The 18,297-nt window shown below is 32.4% G+C and overlaps 3 protein-coding genes and 3 non-coding genes across 6 annotated transcripts; 1 reads left to right on the top strand and 5 right to left on the bottom strand. All coding sequences in view use genetic code 12, as the record gives it.

Annotated features, from left to right (window-relative positions):
• Nucleotides 1-117: 117 nt before the first annotated feature.
• Nucleotides 118-2,998, top strand: RJT21DRAFT_119220 (uncharacterized protein). Its single transcript, XM_064881317.1, has one exon. It carries the CDS (start codon nucleotides 550-552, stop codon nucleotides 2,935-2,937), a length of 2,388 nt encoding a protein of 795 aa, XP_064739829.1. The 5' UTR covers nucleotides 118-549; the 3' UTR covers nucleotides 2,938-2,998.
• RJT21DRAFT_119219 (CREG family protein) lies at nucleotides 2,999-3,884 on the bottom strand. Its single transcript, XM_064881316.1, has one exon. The coding sequence runs from the start codon at nucleotides 3,798-3,800 to the stop codon at nucleotides 3,102-3,104; it is 699 nt and encodes a 232-aa protein (XP_064739828.1). The 5' UTR covers nucleotides 3,801-3,884; the 3' UTR covers nucleotides 2,999-3,101.
• A 192-nt stretch (nucleotides 3,885-4,076) lies between these two features.
• On the bottom strand, nucleotides 4,077-4,147 carry RJT21DRAFT_t49. Its single transcript has one exon. It is a non-coding gene; the product is annotated as a tRNA-Gly (tRNA).
• A 3-nt stretch (nucleotides 4,148-4,150) lies between these two features.
• RJT21DRAFT_t48 lies at nucleotides 4,151-4,222 on the bottom strand. The gene has a single exon. It is a non-coding gene; the product is annotated as a tRNA-Asp (tRNA).
• A 2,051-nt stretch (nucleotides 4,223-6,273) lies between these two features.
• On the bottom strand, nucleotides 6,274-9,153 carry EFG1 (KilA-N domain-containing central transcriptional regulator EFG1; the record flags this gene model as incomplete). The annotated part of the gene is made up of 2 exons (XM_064883857.1): nucleotides 6,274-7,966; nucleotides 9,125-9,153. 2 exons carry the CDS (start codon nucleotides 9,151-9,153, stop codon nucleotides 6,274-6,276), a joined length of 1,722 nt encoding a protein of 573 aa, XP_064739827.1.
• Nucleotides 9,154-18,200: 9,047 nt separating this feature from the next.
• RJT21DRAFT_t47 lies at nucleotides 18,201-18,271 on the bottom strand. Its single transcript has one exon. It is a non-coding gene; the product is annotated as a tRNA-Gly (tRNA).
• Between the last annotated feature and the right edge of the window lie 26 nt (nucleotides 18,272-18,297).

Genomic DNA, 18,297 nt, shown 5'->3' with positions numbered 1-18,297 from the left:
TTAAATTTATAATTTTTAAATTTTTTTTCATTCAATTGATATTTGTGTGTATAGAAATGTATATGTATCGATGTATGTTTATCGTTCTTCAATATAATATTAATTCTAGAGATGGCATGGCTGTAATTCGTAATTGTACCTCTGCATCCGCCGTATACTAAGTAATCTAAGCCTTCCTTCACATAGTGCGCACAGTCGTAAATCGCACAGATTTCGATTTCGGTCCTGGGGGGCCACCGGCGAGAGACGGCAATAAACTGGAAAAAAATCATGCATATAAGCCGGCCTAATTGGGATTTTAATTTGGGGCAACTCCTTGAAAGCAATAAATTTTGATTTACTACATATATGGCAAGTGGATAATTGCTTGAGTTGTATAGTGGATGATTCTATGATAACCCCTTGTTCAAGCTATTTTTCAATCATATCGTAGTATCAAGTAACAAACCAACAAATAGTACTGGAATTGATTTTGTACCCATATTTTTACGCTTGCTTTAATAAACTTTATCCTTTTACAATAATTGAAAAAAAAATTTGATTAATTGAATGCCTGACGCTCCACAATCTCCTGTGAATCTTCAGCATGGTGTTGATCTTCAAAATTCCACTAATGAGTTAAAAAAATTACAACTCGGTGATAATCCAGCGGATCCGGCGGAACTCCTGCCAAGGACTAAAGTTACCGATGGGGATGAGCCTATTGAAGATATCTTTCAATTGAATCTTGATAACAATCATTACTCGGAGCCCAATAGTAAACATGATGAAAATGATATAGGAAATGGAAATGATAATGATGATAATAATGACTCTGATAATGACGAATATGATGAAGAATCTCCTTTAGGTTATACTGGAGAAGAAGAGATAATACAACAAGGAGATGAGCTAGAAAATGCTACTTTTGATCTTCACCTGTTACACAGAAAATTAACTAAAGATGATGCTGAATCTATAGTTGGTGGTGAATCATATAATGAACTTTCAAGTGCAACGGGACTCTCCAGTCAACAATCTACATTAATTACTGGTGCATCTAGCAGGTCTAGTACCACTACTTCCGCTAAGACTGATTATTCCTTATCATCTCTCTCTGGAAGATTTAACTTTCTTAATAATTCTCAAAAGGTGTTTTCATTTTCATTACCCTTTGGAGGATCTATTGAAAGACTTTACAAGCAAATTCATACTCATATACCGTTGATTAGGGTAGGTAGTGAAGATAGTACAAATAATACCAATGTTGAGATGAAAACTACATTGGAACGTCACCAATCATTAAGTACATTGGATGAAGACAAGTTATTTGAAGGTTACAAGGGGAGGGGTGATGAGAGTAGAATGAAGGCAATAAAACAGACAATCACTTCATCATTACTTCCAGATATCATCAACAATTCTGTTTTAAATTCATCTCCTTTAGGTCTGAACTATGAAACCATTTATAATCGTATAGAAGGAAATATAGTCATTTTGGGAGGCTACAGAGGATCGATTTTAAGAGATTCCAAAACTCATAAAAGAGTTTGGATACCTATCAAAGCAGGATTCAATCTTAGAAAGATTAATTTATTATTGGGTCCTACCAAAGAAGATGAGATAAATGCTGTGGACTATATGTATCCTGATGGGATTTTGAAAAACATTGGTCCAATTGATATTTGTAAGAAATTGATAAAACGATTATCCAGTAATCCCAAAGTCAATGTTCAAGAGTTTGGATATGATTGGAGATTAGGAGGAGAATTGATTGCAATACAAATGGTAAAGTTCTTACAGAAGATATATGATGAAACTGGGAAACCATCTATAGTTATTGCTCATTCAATGGGAGGATTAATGGCCACTTCAGCAATGCAGAAAAACCCATCATTATTCCGAGGTCTTATTTATGTTGGAAGTCCCTCAGAGTGTTTGAATATTCTCGGTCCAATTAGATTTGGAGATTCGGTTCTTCTCTCAGATAAGATACTTACTTTTGAAAGTAATTTCATGATGAGATCAAGCTTCAATTTCTTACCATTATCTGGTAAAGTATTTTATGATAAATTTACTAATGAACCAATTATACTTGATTTGTTTGATCCTGATACATGGGTGGAATATAATTTAAATCCATTAGTGTCTAAAAAGAGAAAACTTGCTGATGAAACTAGTCATACTATTTTGTCTGCCGTGCCTATGGATAATGGTGGGGGCAGTTCAATTCAACCTGTTTTAAGTAATGAATCATCCCTTCAATTTCCTACTATCTCCAGTATTGGTAATAAGATTAGAACCATTTCTACGTCATCTTTCAAGAGGAAGCATACCGATGACTCACTTAATTCTCCTCCCCAGAGTCAACTTCAAAGAGGAAGAGATATATTATCATCATATATGTCATCAAAGCGATCTTCCAGTGCTTCTTCTCGTAATAGTGATACTGATAATGCTCTTACAAAAACAGAATCTACTGATCTTTATATTGAAGAAAACATTTCATATCATTTCACATTTAAGGAAGCATATAACTACCTTAAAGAAACTTTGATTCTGACAAAAGAATTCATTTTATCATTAGATTTCAATCCTGAATTGGAAGATAAGTACCCTCCAATGGCTGTAGTTTATGGAAATAAAGTTCCCTCTGTTAGAGGTTCTAAAGTTAATGGAATTCAAGATATTAAAGATGGAAATTATTATAATTTCTTCTATGGTTATGGTGATGGAGTAGTTCATCAGAAGTGGTTGATGCCTCAAGGTAAAGGATATGACTTTTATAACCCTAATACCGGCAAGGGTCAAATTGTTGGTAAATATCCTAGCGATTGTGGTCATGTCAGTTTAATGACTGATTTCAAAGCTATGGGTCAAGCTTTGAATGCTATTCACGAAGCTGATAAAGTTTGGAAATATCGAAAGATGATTAAGCATAAGGAGAAATCTGCATAGTTTATAGTTTGTGTTACGTTTTTTTTTTGCATACATATATAAGTAGATATAATGTAATATATATGTCCTATTATTTAATACATGTTACTAAGATTAGTTACTTTTAAACCAATACAAGTAATCTTACAAGCTATAAAATCTCAAAATAAATAAATCATATTTTACTATAAGCTACTATCAGCATCTGGTATTGTACCAACAGAGTGATATATTTCTGGGTCAATAGATCCAATATAAGCTCTATCACCAAATCCTCCTATTAAATAAATATCTTCAACCTTAAATTTAACCCAATGGGATTTATGAGGACTTACGATTGAATTAGGTAACCAATATCTAGCATCAGGATGTCTTCTTAAGAAGGCTGTCTCTAACTTTATTAAATCTATATCCAAAGGATTTTTATATGTCTTATTAACTAATTTCCCCGTCAATTGAACTCTCGGAGATCCAGCAGGTGAATTTTCAATACCTCCAGGATATTCTTCATTTACATCATCATTAGTAGGATGATCTCCGACTCTAATTGTTAAAGAAAATTCTGAACCTTTAATTATATTTTGATTAGTTGATCCAATATCTACTAATAATAAGTATGGATCACCATCTTCATCTACATCCACATAATATTCTACTGAAGATACTGGAATTGATTTATGAATTCCATTACTAATTATCTTTTTAATTGTATTTATATTAGTTAATGATTCACGAAATACTAAAGTTCTGGCTATAGATGCTGCTTCAATCTCACTAGGGATTCTATTGCTAATTATTGTTTGCTCTTCATCAAATCTAATTGGAGTCGCACCTGCACAAACGCAAGCTATCAAAATGTATAATAAATTAATAATTAATATCATTAATATGTTAGTAGTGTTGTAAACTACAGAATAACTTAAAAGTAGACTATCCAATTAATTATTCAGAGATATCGCTTCTTTATTCTTAAGGGGTTAAACACTACGGGGCATGCGCATTTAAAAATTATTTTTTTGGGACAATAAGTTATATATTTTTCTGTACATATGCAAGGAAGCGAATTGACTCTATTGCAACTAGAAAACTATAAATATAATTACACCGGTATGTAAAAATAAAGCTTAACTACTATTAGGTAGTCATAAAGTCCAAAAAAATGCGCAAACCCGGAATCGAACCGGGGGCCCAACGATGGCAACGTTGGATTTTACCACTAAACCATTTGCGCAAACTCCGCGACGGGGAATTGAACCCCGGTCTACCACGCGACAAGCGGTAATTCTAGCCACTAAACTATCACGGACTTTTTGTTGAAGAATAATTTTTCTTAGGTTTCGAGAGTTGTGCGGATCACGTGAAAATCACGTGAGTTTTCTTAAAAATTCTCTTAAAAGTCGGTTAATTCTATTAATGAAGGTAAAACTTATCCAGAAAGTAACCTTATCACATCTAGAACATACTCTATTCCTTTTGCGGTAATTTAAGACAATTTATGCTAAAGGGAGATCGGTTAAAGAGAAATTGACATTGAATCCTCAGTCAGTTTTTATAGGGTTATTCAATATCTACTCCGTTCGTTATGAGTTTTCCCCAGACTATTATATACCCACTTATGTCTTCTAGTATCTAGATCAGGCTAAAAAAAGCCTTAATTGATTGACTTCAACGACTTCCAACCAGCACTATCCTATTTTAGCAGTCCAAAAATGTCGTTAGTCACGTGATTAAATTTTCTTCTCATATAATGATAAGCTGCAAAAAGGGCTCCAGACATTGAACTCTCGAATTTCACGTTTATCGAGATACTTCTATCGAAATATTTGGAACAACTACTTAGTTATATAGCTCTACCACTGAATACTCCACAACTGAAACTTATTAGTACTGTATGGTCAAGAATAGCATTTTTCCAACTACTTTCATAGTCACTGTAACATAGTTATGACTTGGCTTGTAGATATAAAATAGTTCAGAAAAGCTTTAATTCCCTGTCTAGACCATTGTGGTCGACTATTTGACTATTCCGTTTATTTTAACCGACATTTTACTAATTAAGAAAATCTGTCTGTTATTACAAATATTTAGTATTTTATAGAGTATATTTGACAAATTTTACTAAAATAATATAAAAGTATAAATGCAGGGTTTAGAGGTAGCAAGTAAAGCAAGATCAACGGTTTGTGAAATATTCTAATCCAAATAGAACATATCGACTTCAACTGCCACCATAGTCGAATTAAGTAATTTATTGGGCCAACGCTCATAATATATATAATAAAAAAAATCTTGTTTTCATAAAGTTGTGCTCGATAATTATGGAGTTCCGAAAAGTTTAACCTTAAATAATTCGCTTATGGTAATGAGAATAGTATTTTGGAAAAATGTCACTTTGATGGTTAAATTTCACTTTCGTGAAATAAATTGTCCGATTTATAGAGGCTTTGGTGAAATCTTCAAACCATATAATTTTGTAACTCTAATCCAATAGCAACTAGGCAAACTTAATTTAAGCTAATATGCGCACAAATTAAATATTAAGGATACAGTTAGTAGTCATAGTTGCTCCGCTAATTTTGCCTTGTGCATATTGGTTCTTGGTAGTACTAAAAATTTAATGTGAGGAATATTCTATGCATGCTTATTAACACCCATAAGTTGCATGAGCATCAGCAGCATCAGCAGCATCAGCATAAGCAACACAATACACTACAGTACATGACACGACCGTATCGTGCTTTGACTACAAAGATCTCAATATTTTACTTATTTTACTTTGGTAAATTAGTATAGTATAGTATAGTATAATATTGTATAATAAAAAGACTTATAAAGATATCTAATAAAAGTACACTCACAAGATTATTGTGATTAGCTGACTGCTGTTTAGTTAAAACAATAGCAATAATAGAAAGACAAGCAAGGGGTAGAACAAAGAGTAGCAAGCAAACAAAACAAACTTACCGACTTTGCCAAAACTTAACAAATTGGAGAAAACAAAAATGAACTGATAATATCATGAGTAAAAATAATAAAATCTTCGTAATATAATACTGGGGAAAAGAATGGAATGGAAAAATGGAATGAGTAGAAGAAGATGACAATGAAGATGACAATTACTAGCAAAAATATCGTGGAAGTATGAGACAAAATTCTAGGAAATTATTAAACGTATAGACACTCTAATAACTAATTCATTGATCTTCATCAAGGCCTTTTTGGCCCTATTTTTAAAAACCATACAAAAAATCCTCTAAATGAGATCATTTCTAATTGTAATAAATATCTATTAATTGGCACAAAAAGTAATTAAATACTTCTCTATATTCTATTATGATTGGATTTTTAAAGATTGGCTTATTTTTCTTCCTTCTTTACAGAATCTTCTGAGCCATTTGCTGCAGAGGAAACGTTTTGGTCATTAGATGCAGTTGGAACTACATGAGTTTGAGATTGGGTTGAACTATGAGTTGGAGTTTGTTGTTGCAGTTGTTGAGGTTGAGCTTGCGCTTGTTGCAGTTGTTGAGCTACTTGATGTTGTTGTTGCTGTTGTTGTATTTGTTGAGGATGACTTTGTGGTGGCAATTGTTGATATCCATAAGCTGAATAGACAGGTTGCTGACTACCATATGAAGAATAATTATAAGGATAATATTGGTTTGGAACAGTTGCAGCAGCAGTGGTGGTAGCACCATAATATGGTTGTTGATATCCATATGCTTGCTGTTGAGCAATGGCTTGCTGATATTGTAATTGTTGATAATTTTCAGCAGAAGCAGCGGTAGATGGAACAGCAGATTGCTGTTGAGGAGATTTAGAAGCTGCAAGAGCAGATGCAGTACCAGCAGCAGTAGCTGGAGTTGAATTTCCATTTAATTGAGTAGCATATTGTTGAGCATACTGTTGACCATATTGTTGTTGATAGTAACTATTCACATTGGTTGGAACAGGATTTGTACTTGGAGTGGTAGATGCTTTGGCAGCAGCAGGATTTGAATTAACAGCAGCAGCAGCAGCAGGATTATTTGAAGCTGTTGATGGAGTTGCACCAGTTTGAATGACACGTTTTATATCACGTACAAATAAAGGATAAAGTAAATCTACAATTCCTTCTCTTTGAGCCATAGCTAAAGCTCTTTCAAAAGGAATCCAAACCCCCTTCAAATGCATAGATCCAATTTTAACAACATGTCTTACCTTTTCTGATTTCAATATACCATCACGACGTCCTCTAGTCATTTGAGCAACATTTAACAATTTTGTACCATTAATCATATTATTGTCAGCTCTTCTTACAACTGAGACATTATTAGCATCAACTTGATAACATAAGGTCTTTTCATCTTCCCACATAGTAGTGGTAACTCTTGGTCTTATGTCAGGAGGTTGAAATTGTCCTATAGTTGAAGTAGAAGCTGGATTAAGAGTATCTGGAATAGGAGTTGATTGAGCATTACTGGTTGCAGAAGGATTTGGTGGAACACTTGAAGCTGTACCATATACACCTGTAGCTGCACCAGTATTAGAACTTATTTGATTATAATGTTGAGGCTGAGGTTGAGATAATTGATTTGGAATGGTTTGTTGGTACAAGGAATAATTTTGAGGTCCAGTACCAGCAGCACCGGCAGTAGCATAACCAGTTTGATATCTTGCATATCCATATCCTTGATCTGCTACTGCATTATTTGATTGTTGGTATTGTTGTTGTTGAGGTTGTTGCAGAGGTTGCAGTTGTTGATTAGCAGCTGCTGAGGCTTGTAATGGAGGTTGTTGATTATACATATAATATGAAGTATATGCTTGATTTGGGTACAGTTGTTGAGAAGCAGTAGCACTTACTGCTGGTTGTTGTTGTAATGATGAATTATAATTTCCATTCATTGTATGAGTATTATTATTGTTATTATTATTAATGTTATTACTCTTGATAGTACTTGGACCTTTAAATGATGATATCAGAGAATCGGCGTAATGCAATTGATTATTAGAATTTAACAGGGAAGGATACGTCGTTTTAAAATCTGAAAGCATTCGATAATGAACTGATCTAAGATACAAACAAGGTAAATTGACCGGCGAATGAAATTATCAAATTACAAACAATGTCAATTTTCCAAATTTGACAAGATTTATAATTTACTATCTATAAGATTTTCAATGAATATAGGTGATTACTTAACTGTTTAGATGAGTAATCGTGGGCCAATTAATGGAAAATTTTCAAAATTTGGGAGGACAATGAAAAATTTTGTAAACGAATGGAAAATGATTTTAAATTATATATAAGACCAGGTTGATGGTTGGGATGAAATTTATACTGATCAACTAGCGAGTTAAAATTACTTGCTTAGTTATGAGTGAAATTTCTGAAAAGTTTCCAAAGTTGTATGTAAACAATGCAGTTGTTGACAGTGAAATCAAGTCAAATTTTAAAATTTCGATATGGATGCACCAACTGAGTGAACTTTGGTTAGAGTATGTTTTCGTCTAGAATGACTATGGTGTTGACAGTGTTCTTACACAGATGATACACCTGAATATTTCAACGATTTTTAATATCTCTATAGATATTTTATATTTCAATTGATAAAGTAGATGCCTAGGCTGTATACTGAAACTGTTAATGGTAACAGTCTACTATCCAATGAAGTAACAACCAAACTACTTAAACGAATAAAGCTATTTAAGGACAAAAGAATTGTTTTAAGTAAACTAAAAGTCAGATTTAATAAAAATATGTCTTCCTTTACATATATATATGTAAAATAAACTTAGCAGTTCAATCAAGAAAAACAAAAAATTAAGAAAAACAAATGCACATTAAAAAAAAATCGATGAAACTCAAAAAAAAAAAAAGATTTTTTATAAAATTTTATGTACAAGATACAAGTTGTTAAGCAAAACATTAGTGATTAAAAAAATAAATTATCACTTTTTCATGCATCCTGCACGTTGTTAAGTGCTATGCATAAATAATAATGTATTTGAGAAATAAAAATAAAGCGAATAAATTATAGAACAAGTAGAAGAACATTTTAAAGTTCAAGACATTTCTTTTATTTCATATTTTTTTTCAGACAAAAATCGTGTGTTTATATGGACAGTCAATGATGTAGATATTTTCAGCCTATGATGTAGATATTTTCAGCCTATGATGCTATCTCTTCTGACACATTATTTTGTTTGTTTACCTTAATATTTTAACTCTTCCTTAGCCGTTGGATCAAGTGACATTGCATTTACAAAGGTTATTGCAAATGCGGGCCGTTTCTTAATGATTGGTTTGTGTTTCGTATCGCTCTTTGCCTGACGTTCTCATTTTCGTTTCTTCTCGTTTAAAGTTTCGCCCTCGTTCGTACTTAGTCTTAGACTAAGATTTAGACATCAAAATTGACATTTTTATAATGAGTATTTAGAAATATTAACAGCATAACAAAAAGATTTCGGCTATTTGTATGTTCCGAAAGATACTCTCCGACCCTAAACAAATTAGTTGACAAAATTTGTAATATTTGGTATGTATTTTTTTTGTCACTCATAATCAATACTTGTGAAACATAGTTAAATTTATTTTATGGAGTTTAGGGTGCCAAACAAAAATAAATAAAAAAAAAAGAAAAAAAAAGAACTTCTCGCTCATAAAGTCGGACATTTTGTCAGCATGGCTTATATTTTCTTTCTCCTAATAAAAGTTTTGTTTAAGATTTGAGATGTTCGTAGAAAATCTACATTTTTTTTATTACTATGCCAGACAAAATTGCTTAGTAAAGAAACAGGCAATATTTGTGATTAACATAATTGTTAGCTGATGAGATACCTTCTGAACAACCTATTGAACAATGAGGTAATCCAACCAAGGGGTCCAAACATACCCAAAAGCAAGACCAAATTTTCAACAATTACCAAATGCCGAACTAGTGTGTGACACCGAATCACACTTGAGCGATGACAATCACGTCACCTACGCACAACGGTAACAATCAAAAATAGAATAAGCAGAAAAAAAATATTTATGACTCGATGAATCTCCTCGTCACCGGTATCTACTTCAGTAGTTGCGTAATAGGCCGGATATCCGACCAACAAGGATTAGTTAAAGAATAAAACCAACGTCATTGGATTAACCGTAATTCATAACTAATACTACCAGCCGTATTCAATTGTGCATTGGAATGGCTTAAATGGACTTGAATCTCATTCTATGAACCTTAAAAACCCTCTTATCAAACTATGCTGCAATCTGCATTATCGTTTTACCTTGCGAAATGTAGGGCTGCTTCCCAAGTAAATTTAAAGTTTATTCTGACGGGTAAACCTACCGAACGTAAAAAAATGGTGAGGCACGTAATGGAGAAGAATAAAGGACATTAATGATGTTCTTTCTGGTGGCTTCCCCACGTCAGAAAGACATACATCAACTGCTGGCAAACAATTACATCGATTAGCCTGTACATATCCAATAGGAAGCAAATGTGTGGAAATTTTTATTTTACAGATATCTTTTACAGCAAAATACGTATTTGACGTTCGATGCACTTAGCTGTACCTCTCATTACTTCGGGCTCTCATTATTTTTGGGTTTACAGCTCATACCTACTGCACATGACAGCATAGAAAATCCCAAATAAAAAGCTAATAAGATAGAGATTTATGTTCTAATGTAGCTTATCACCGAATAGAAGCTTCATAACATTTCATAATGAAACTGAAGTATTGAATTGCAAACATGTCATAACTTTAGATTATAGGTCAGTTACATATTTTTCTACGCATTAAATCGTAAGCTTGCAGTACTTTCGTTGATAAATTAATACATTAATCATTAACCATTAACCATTAATTTGTTAATTAGATGTAGTTCTCCAACTAAATTTAATTTAATGAATTTTTATTCGGTGTGCTGCTTTTAAACTGCGCAGAAAAACTTAATGCCTTGTACCCCTTTGGCGCATGCCAATTCTCTGTCAACGATGGTGTATATAACCTAAAAATTCAGAGTAGACGACGCCTTATCTGGAAATATGGCTTACCAATGTTTTTATTTGTTACGTGGGTAAAAGCAAATGAAGATGTTCGTTCTAACGAGGATATCATCAATAGCATGGTTAAGAGATTTGTACCCATACTTTTCACGATTTTACCGAGTCAGTCATCGCTTGTACCAAATGCACTTCTTACAAATATTTTTTTTGATTATGAGAATAAAACAATGAGAAAAGATTGGCACTAATATGTTTTAGCATACGACAGACAAAATAAAAGGTCATAAAGTAGAGCAGCAGTAACGAAAAGTACCTTACCTAAGAATAGGTGGCCCTATTCCATCAAATTATTTAACAGACAAATATTGGAAATAAACCCACCAAAAAATAATTGTATAGTATGACATTGTTTCCCATTCTCATTAAAGATTATGGAAATATATTGGTCGGAAGTGTACACTTTGAGCCTTTTCTTAGGTTTTGAGTTCAATTTTCGACCAAAAAGTCAAAATTGGCAAAAAAATAAATAATCAAAAAATAATAGGCAGATACTTAAAGTCATGCATTTTATTTTCTTTGTGTAACGCAAATCCGTAAAAGGTAAAATTCGTGATGTTATAAAACGAGCAACTACGACAGAGTCAGTAAAAATGAAATCAAATGCCGATCCAATCAACAAACAGCGAAAATAGCTATGCACATGATGTGACTAAATATTCAATGTTATAAGGGTTGTATTGAGAGATTACTTGAGAAGCTTCTTACATCTCGAAGGCACATCACTAAGTTTTCACAATGCTACAATACGAGAAATCAGTTAAAGGCTGTTCCAACCTTTTGTCATAATTGTCATATTTACTTTTTTTTGTTTACTTCTCAACAATTTTTATTTTTTGATTCCTCGACATAACTATACGCATGACATATCTGCAGTAACATGCACAACCATAATAATATTCTTGTTTTCGGTTTTGGTCGATTTTGCTGTTAAAATCGTTAGCCAATGGACCATTACCGACAATGCTATTCTTAACATTGCCCAATATTCATGTCATACGTAAGTTATATTTCTAGATAACATTCTAATTTTAGGTGTACTTCTATATTTAACGTGAATAGTTTAGCCATTGGAGCTTAAAGAAAAAGGAAATTGTTTGGAGCCATTGACGAATAGAATGATACCTGCTCTCTAAATTACGAAGCGGATTTCTCAAATGATTTGTTTCGCTATCATCTTAAGTTTTCAAATTTGAACAGAACAAATGATTCGGAAAGCTATATTTCGAATTGTTCAAAGAATCAAGGGTTTCTCTATAGGGTTCTGATATATACAGGACCACATAATATTAAAGAAATCAGTACAGCTTAGATGACCATAGCTTACTTCAAATAATTAACTGTAGAGATCAAGTTCACTCAATGCAACTATTGCTTTAGCGGCCAATCACCACTTCCCAAGTGTGCATTTTAAAAATAATTCAAAATATTTAAAAATAATTCCTCTAAAAATATATTTATTTTCCACATGCTTGCTTAACAAACCAACAGAAAAGTAGGAAAAAAATCGGAAATATTAATGCCTATTCTCGAAGTGATGAATAGGCGTGGAAAACATTATTATGTAGAGGACTGATTATGACAGGCATTGATTCACAATAAGAAGGCAAGTGAAGCAGTAGAAAACGGTTTTAATGTAGGGGTCAAAAATACACTTACGAAGCGTCAGAAAAATAAAAAAGAAAACTTAGGGGTTAAATGAATAGCAAGATAACAATACATCTTAGAGTAAAGAAATTAGTAAGAGGTTACGAACCAGGAGAGCAAGAAGGAGGAAAGAAGAAGAGAAAGAAAGTATTAAATGGCCGATTTTTCTTCCGATTTAGTCCAACAAAGATAAATAGTATTTTTCTAGTTAACAATTATAAGAAAATAAAATATATCCGCAAATCTTTTTTTTTACTCTTTAATTCCCCAAAACACAAGAAAACTTTATTATTCAAACAATTAACTATTGGTGTTTGAATCGGCAAATACGCATTCGTCTGGATTGAGGAGTCGAACCAAGCTTCTAATTCCACCATTTCTCTTTAATTAAAGTGAACTAAGTAAAAAATTCAATAAATCGTGAAATAATTTGTCGTGAAAAATAAACCTGACAAATAATAAAGAGTACAAGACTACTAACCATCCATCGTATGGATTTACTTTCTGTGCTCATCGCTCGATCTTTAATAAAGTTTCTCTTAGAATGAAAAATTTCAAATAGATTTAAATATGCTTTGATCTTATCTAGTAACAAAAGTTTTAAAGATAAGTGGAAAAAATATTACGCTTCATTCGACAAACGAAACCTTTGAGCTTTTACATTACATAGCATGACATCTCAGTGGGTGATCTTCTTAACGGCCTCGTATACGTGAATTGATTTTTTTTATCATAGAGAACAATAATAAATGACGGCTTTTAGATAAATGCATTACAATCATTTTAAATACGAAGCCAAAGTTCAATAGGAAGGCTGATTGAGAGATAATAGCAAACGCATCAGCATTTGAGGGCCATAGTTAGTAAAAAAATTCGGGAATCAAATGTTCATTCATCTTTGAATTTCGATTTTGCGAATCTAAGAAGTTGGGACAAGTCAGGCTTTTTCAATTTTTGCGAGTTACTTCAAATGTTGTAAGGGGTCAAAATATTTCTTTGAGAAATATATTCAATATTTTGTAACAAAAGCGTTATTGTCTACAATTTTGTATGCATTATGCGACTGATATGTAAGACTCCTATTTAATTGTTTGGTTTGGATTGTTCTTTATCTGTTTTTCTACGCAACGGGCTAGGTGATGGGGACACAATATTTGAATACCTTAAGACAGATAAACCTACATGAAAGTAGTATTCTTCGCTTAGAGTTAAATGTCCACCCGCTTTCTCAATACTGTTGTAAAGCACTTGATTTTTGTATTTCTGTTTGTAAGGCAGAAAAATCTAGCTCAAAGCGATATTCGAAATCTAAAAGTTTTTCTTTTACATATTTTGTCTTGCTGCGGACTCCTTACGTCAAAGAACAAACTCGTGAAAGATTTTTTTAATGTGCCCAAATCCAGCTTTTAATTGACAGATCATAAGCGGAGGTTGATCAAATCTCAATTGGGTTATCCTCATACATATAGCTTAATTATTACTATGCACAAACATTTATGCGTAGTGGCCATTCAACGTCTTTAACAATGATCTGTACATTTATTTTTTTCAGAAAATTGGTAATATTTTTTTTTCGTCACTGTATATTTATTTTTTGTATGAAAATAAATACATAGTTGGTAGGTTACACTTGCCGTTCGAAACAGTTTTGACCATCCGAGTAATGTCGTCATAGAACCGTGTTTCAATGAACATGCTATATTAAAGTAATTAATAATAATCTTTGCATTAGCAACGTTCCATTATTGTACTTGACTAAATCTAAATAAACGTTGAAAGGATCTAAATATTCAGAATATTTGGTGAGCCGTTTTGTCCCACCATTTATTTACAGCATTAACTTAGTGCTTGCCGGAGATAGACACACAGCGTAGACCACAATTAGCGTGTTTGTGTATTAATATTTTATAAATTTTCCCTTTTAAGTCATTCAATATACTGTCGTAAGTACTTGCTACTCACTCAGTATTCCGCCTGGGACCTTACTTTGATGAGACCCGATAGGCATCTTCTGCATACTTACTTCTGGTCTTTATTCAAGCATTGAATATGTAACTATAAACCGCTATTCATATTCAATGAATATTGGACAGCGTGAGCATTTTCGTCGAAGTTTAACTGATTAAAAGTACTAAAATTGTTAGTCTATGTAATGCCGAAAGGACCTTCCTCTCGAAGAAGATGCAAGAAACTTTACGATGCTTGGTCTAGCTATAATTTCAGAATGAATGTTTAGTAAATAAATAATTTCAGAATATCATCCACAAAATTTCAATTATAATTCACGAATCTTCGCAACAGCTTCAAAACAAGATTGTTCATTATATTCATTTACAGGCGTATTTCTTCCATTTCACTATACTAGGATTTGCTAAGATGAACGTTTTGAAGCCTGTTAATAGATATTAAATTCTATTTTACAGTTTATAGACAGAAATTTTTGGCAAAAAAGTCAATTTCTTAAAGTCAAATTTCAAGTCGACAAAAAATTCGCTTCTTTTTTTGTCTGATTTGCTTTGTCCCCTTTTTTTCCTTTGAGTTAGCCACCTTTTGTAGCCGACGAAAGGTAAAGTTGAAAACCGAAAACCTAGTAACAAAGTAGGAATTACCCTTATTATGCTACATTTTCTTGTAGTTTACCCCTCTGTTGTAGTTTTCTGCTGCAGATTATCATTTTTAATCAATTGTTATTTTTGCAACTGGCAAAGTCTGATTACTCTCCACTTGGTCTCAAGAATTATTTTGTTAAGCACCTGCTATGTATGTTCTTTTAGTGTATTGAGCAAGTATGTACCTCTAGCTGTACATTGTACATGAATTTCAAAGTTTGTTTACGCCAAACTTTTTTTTATTTGGGGCTCTGGTTTTTGTTGCCAAATAAAAAGAAATTCAGGAATTACGAAGTACACTGTTATCAGGTTTTTCGCAAATTCTCAACTATTGAGCAACCTTTTTAAATATATTTGAAGGTTTAGGAACCATAAACTGCTTAATAAAGGTTTGTTAATATCGATTATAAACAGCCTTCATATTAAATATAATTCGAAAATTCTGTGATGGTAAGATTTAGCGACTTTAGTGAGATATGGATTTGACTACGTGATTTGTAAGGTATTTCTGAAGGATTACTTAGTCATAGAATTAAATCAGATATTCTGACAATTGAGCCAAAACCAAATTCTCATATACTCAATTTGCTGGATTTGGTACTTGATAGGTTTAAATGGATATTTCTCTATTGCTTGTTCCACTTTTATGATGTTTTCATCTTACAGCCGCCTAACAAGTATCTACATTTTATTTTCTTCCACTTGGTGATAATACTAAAAATCCCACAATCAAACAGAATAGGGTATTTATATCGATGGAATGATCTCAGAACTGAATCATTGGATAACTAATAAATGTTTGGAGCAAATCTGTTGAATTAAAACAAGCTGTGGCGAGTGATTACTGAAATAAAAGGTCCTGGTTAAACAGAATATCGAGAAATTACACACAACTTTTAGATCATAATAAAGAATATTGAAAATTATTAATATTACTTAAATTATTTTCTTAATTAAAAATAGCAATGGAAAATTTTAGATGAAAGCAGTATACGTATACCATTATACCCAAAAAGCAAAAGATGACATTGAGCAGTATGGCTCCATAAATAGAATTACTGAAGTTGATCACAATTAAGTAATTTGATTTAATAGTCGAACAACTTGTCAATAAATTTCATCTCAATTAGGACCTTTATAAATTGAATAGAAATATAATTTATCCAAAGCTGAGGAGTTTGCTGATCCTCTTGGTATGCTAATGATATTGTCGAACTCATAGTTTACTTGTGGTTCTTTACAAGTCTTTAAGCAGGAATTTAAACAAAGAAAATAATCGAAAGAGATCAATGATTAATTAGCTATTTTTGTTTGTTTTGACAACGTTTAAGAGAATTACTTAGACAACCTTAGAAATTATTGAGAAATTAATTAAACAGACAATATTAGTACTAGCTTATCATTAGAGATTTTATTAAGTCAATCAAGTCTAAAAGTCATGATTTACTAAATATACAATTTTTTCAAAGAAGTGGAAGTCAAACTTTTTTTATTAGGATTAATGGCATTAATGCTTGATTATCATGTTTCTTTATTGCCTATTGCGGATTTGCAACAATTGATTCAATGTTGCTTAACATTTGATGTCCATAAGAAAAAGATTAGATATAACCCAGTAAAAGGAACAAATTCAAGTACACTGTCTATTTGTACCTACAAGACATGGTTCCATGGTGAGATAATTTTTATTTCAACTAAAACTTTCTAATTAATAGATTACTTATTGCTTGACTTAGATAGCTCTGAAGATTTAGGAATATAATTGAAACCAATGTAATGCTTGCAAAAATTTAATGTTCACACGAAACTGCTTGAATTCACATCCTATTAGTTAGTGCAAGCAGTAGTATATGAATTTTAAAATTTATTATTGAAATAATGAAATTATTTTGAATTATTTTCAATATCTAACGACAAGATTACACACATCAGGTAGAAGTAAGAATTATTAAAAGAAAAGATTTTTACTCCATGTATTGAAAACGAAGAATTTTTATTTGTTTGAATTATATTTGTCTTGTTGCATTTTTGTCTACAAGATGCAGCATAACTACGGCATCCTTACAGCATAACAACAACGTTCTTACAGCAACAGTATCATAAAGCTGTTACCGTGGCAGGTATCTCAAGTAATTTTTGTTGATACTGCGCAAAACTACAAAGATGATTCAAAATCTTTACAATCCAACTAATGTAACCGCTTAAGTTGGCAATAGTATAAAAATATTCGCTACAACTGAAATTAAGATATCTATAACATGAACTTCAATATGATGTAACCAGTCAAAAGTTATTTATAAACTTAGAAAAGTCAGAGAGGTGCTACTTTATTTATTGCCTTTATAGGATTCATGCATATGTAGTCCTTGACAAAAATTGAGTGTGTCTGCATGGAAACCCTGCAAAGCCGATAATTATAAGGCAGGTCAGTCGCAGATGCGTCATTGACAATCACAAGCCATGCATTTCACATACACATCTCATAACTCCAAACATTTCAAATAATTCCCTCATAACTGTGCCCCAATCTGACGATCAAGAAAATGGGGCAATGTTCATATCAGCTAGTCAACTGGAGTCAGTGAAATTCACTGAATATCATGATGCATTAAATCGAATACTTGATACGTCACCCGCACTTACCAGGTAAGATAACCCTCTTGAAATTCATATATAAACAGAGAAATTTGAACTAACTACTCTTATAATCGCCGCATCCTCTAATGACATAATTATGCTTCGTTTAGTAAACTCTACGTGATACATGCTGAATGCAATCATGCACCCAACAAGCAATACTTTACAGTGCGTGAATAATTATCGTTAAATATGCGCACATTTCCAGAATTGTAAATGTTATCAGACAAAACTAGTTATGTTAGCAGCAACTTCAAAAACTAATTATCAGATCTAACAACCAATTAGATCTGTAGATTACAACGAAATGATGTACTGTACTTCTTAAATAATTAAAAAAAAAGAAGAATGCGCAAACCCGGAATCGAACCGGGGGCCCAACGATGGCAACGTTGGATTTTACCACTAAACCATTTGCGCCTATCTTATAAAGACCTATGTCATTC

Source organism: Scheffersomyces amazonensis (genome assembly GCF_036850825.1).
Source record: "Scheffersomyces amazonensis strain UFMG-HMD-26.3 chromosome Unknown RJT21scaffold_2, whole genome shotgun sequence".
NCBI lineage: Eukaryota > Fungi > Ascomycota > Pichiomycetes > Serinales > Debaryomycetaceae > Scheffersomyces > Scheffersomyces amazonensis.
The sequence above is the reverse complement of the archived record's forward strand: the minus strand, read 5'-3'. Positions and strand labels throughout refer to the sequence as shown.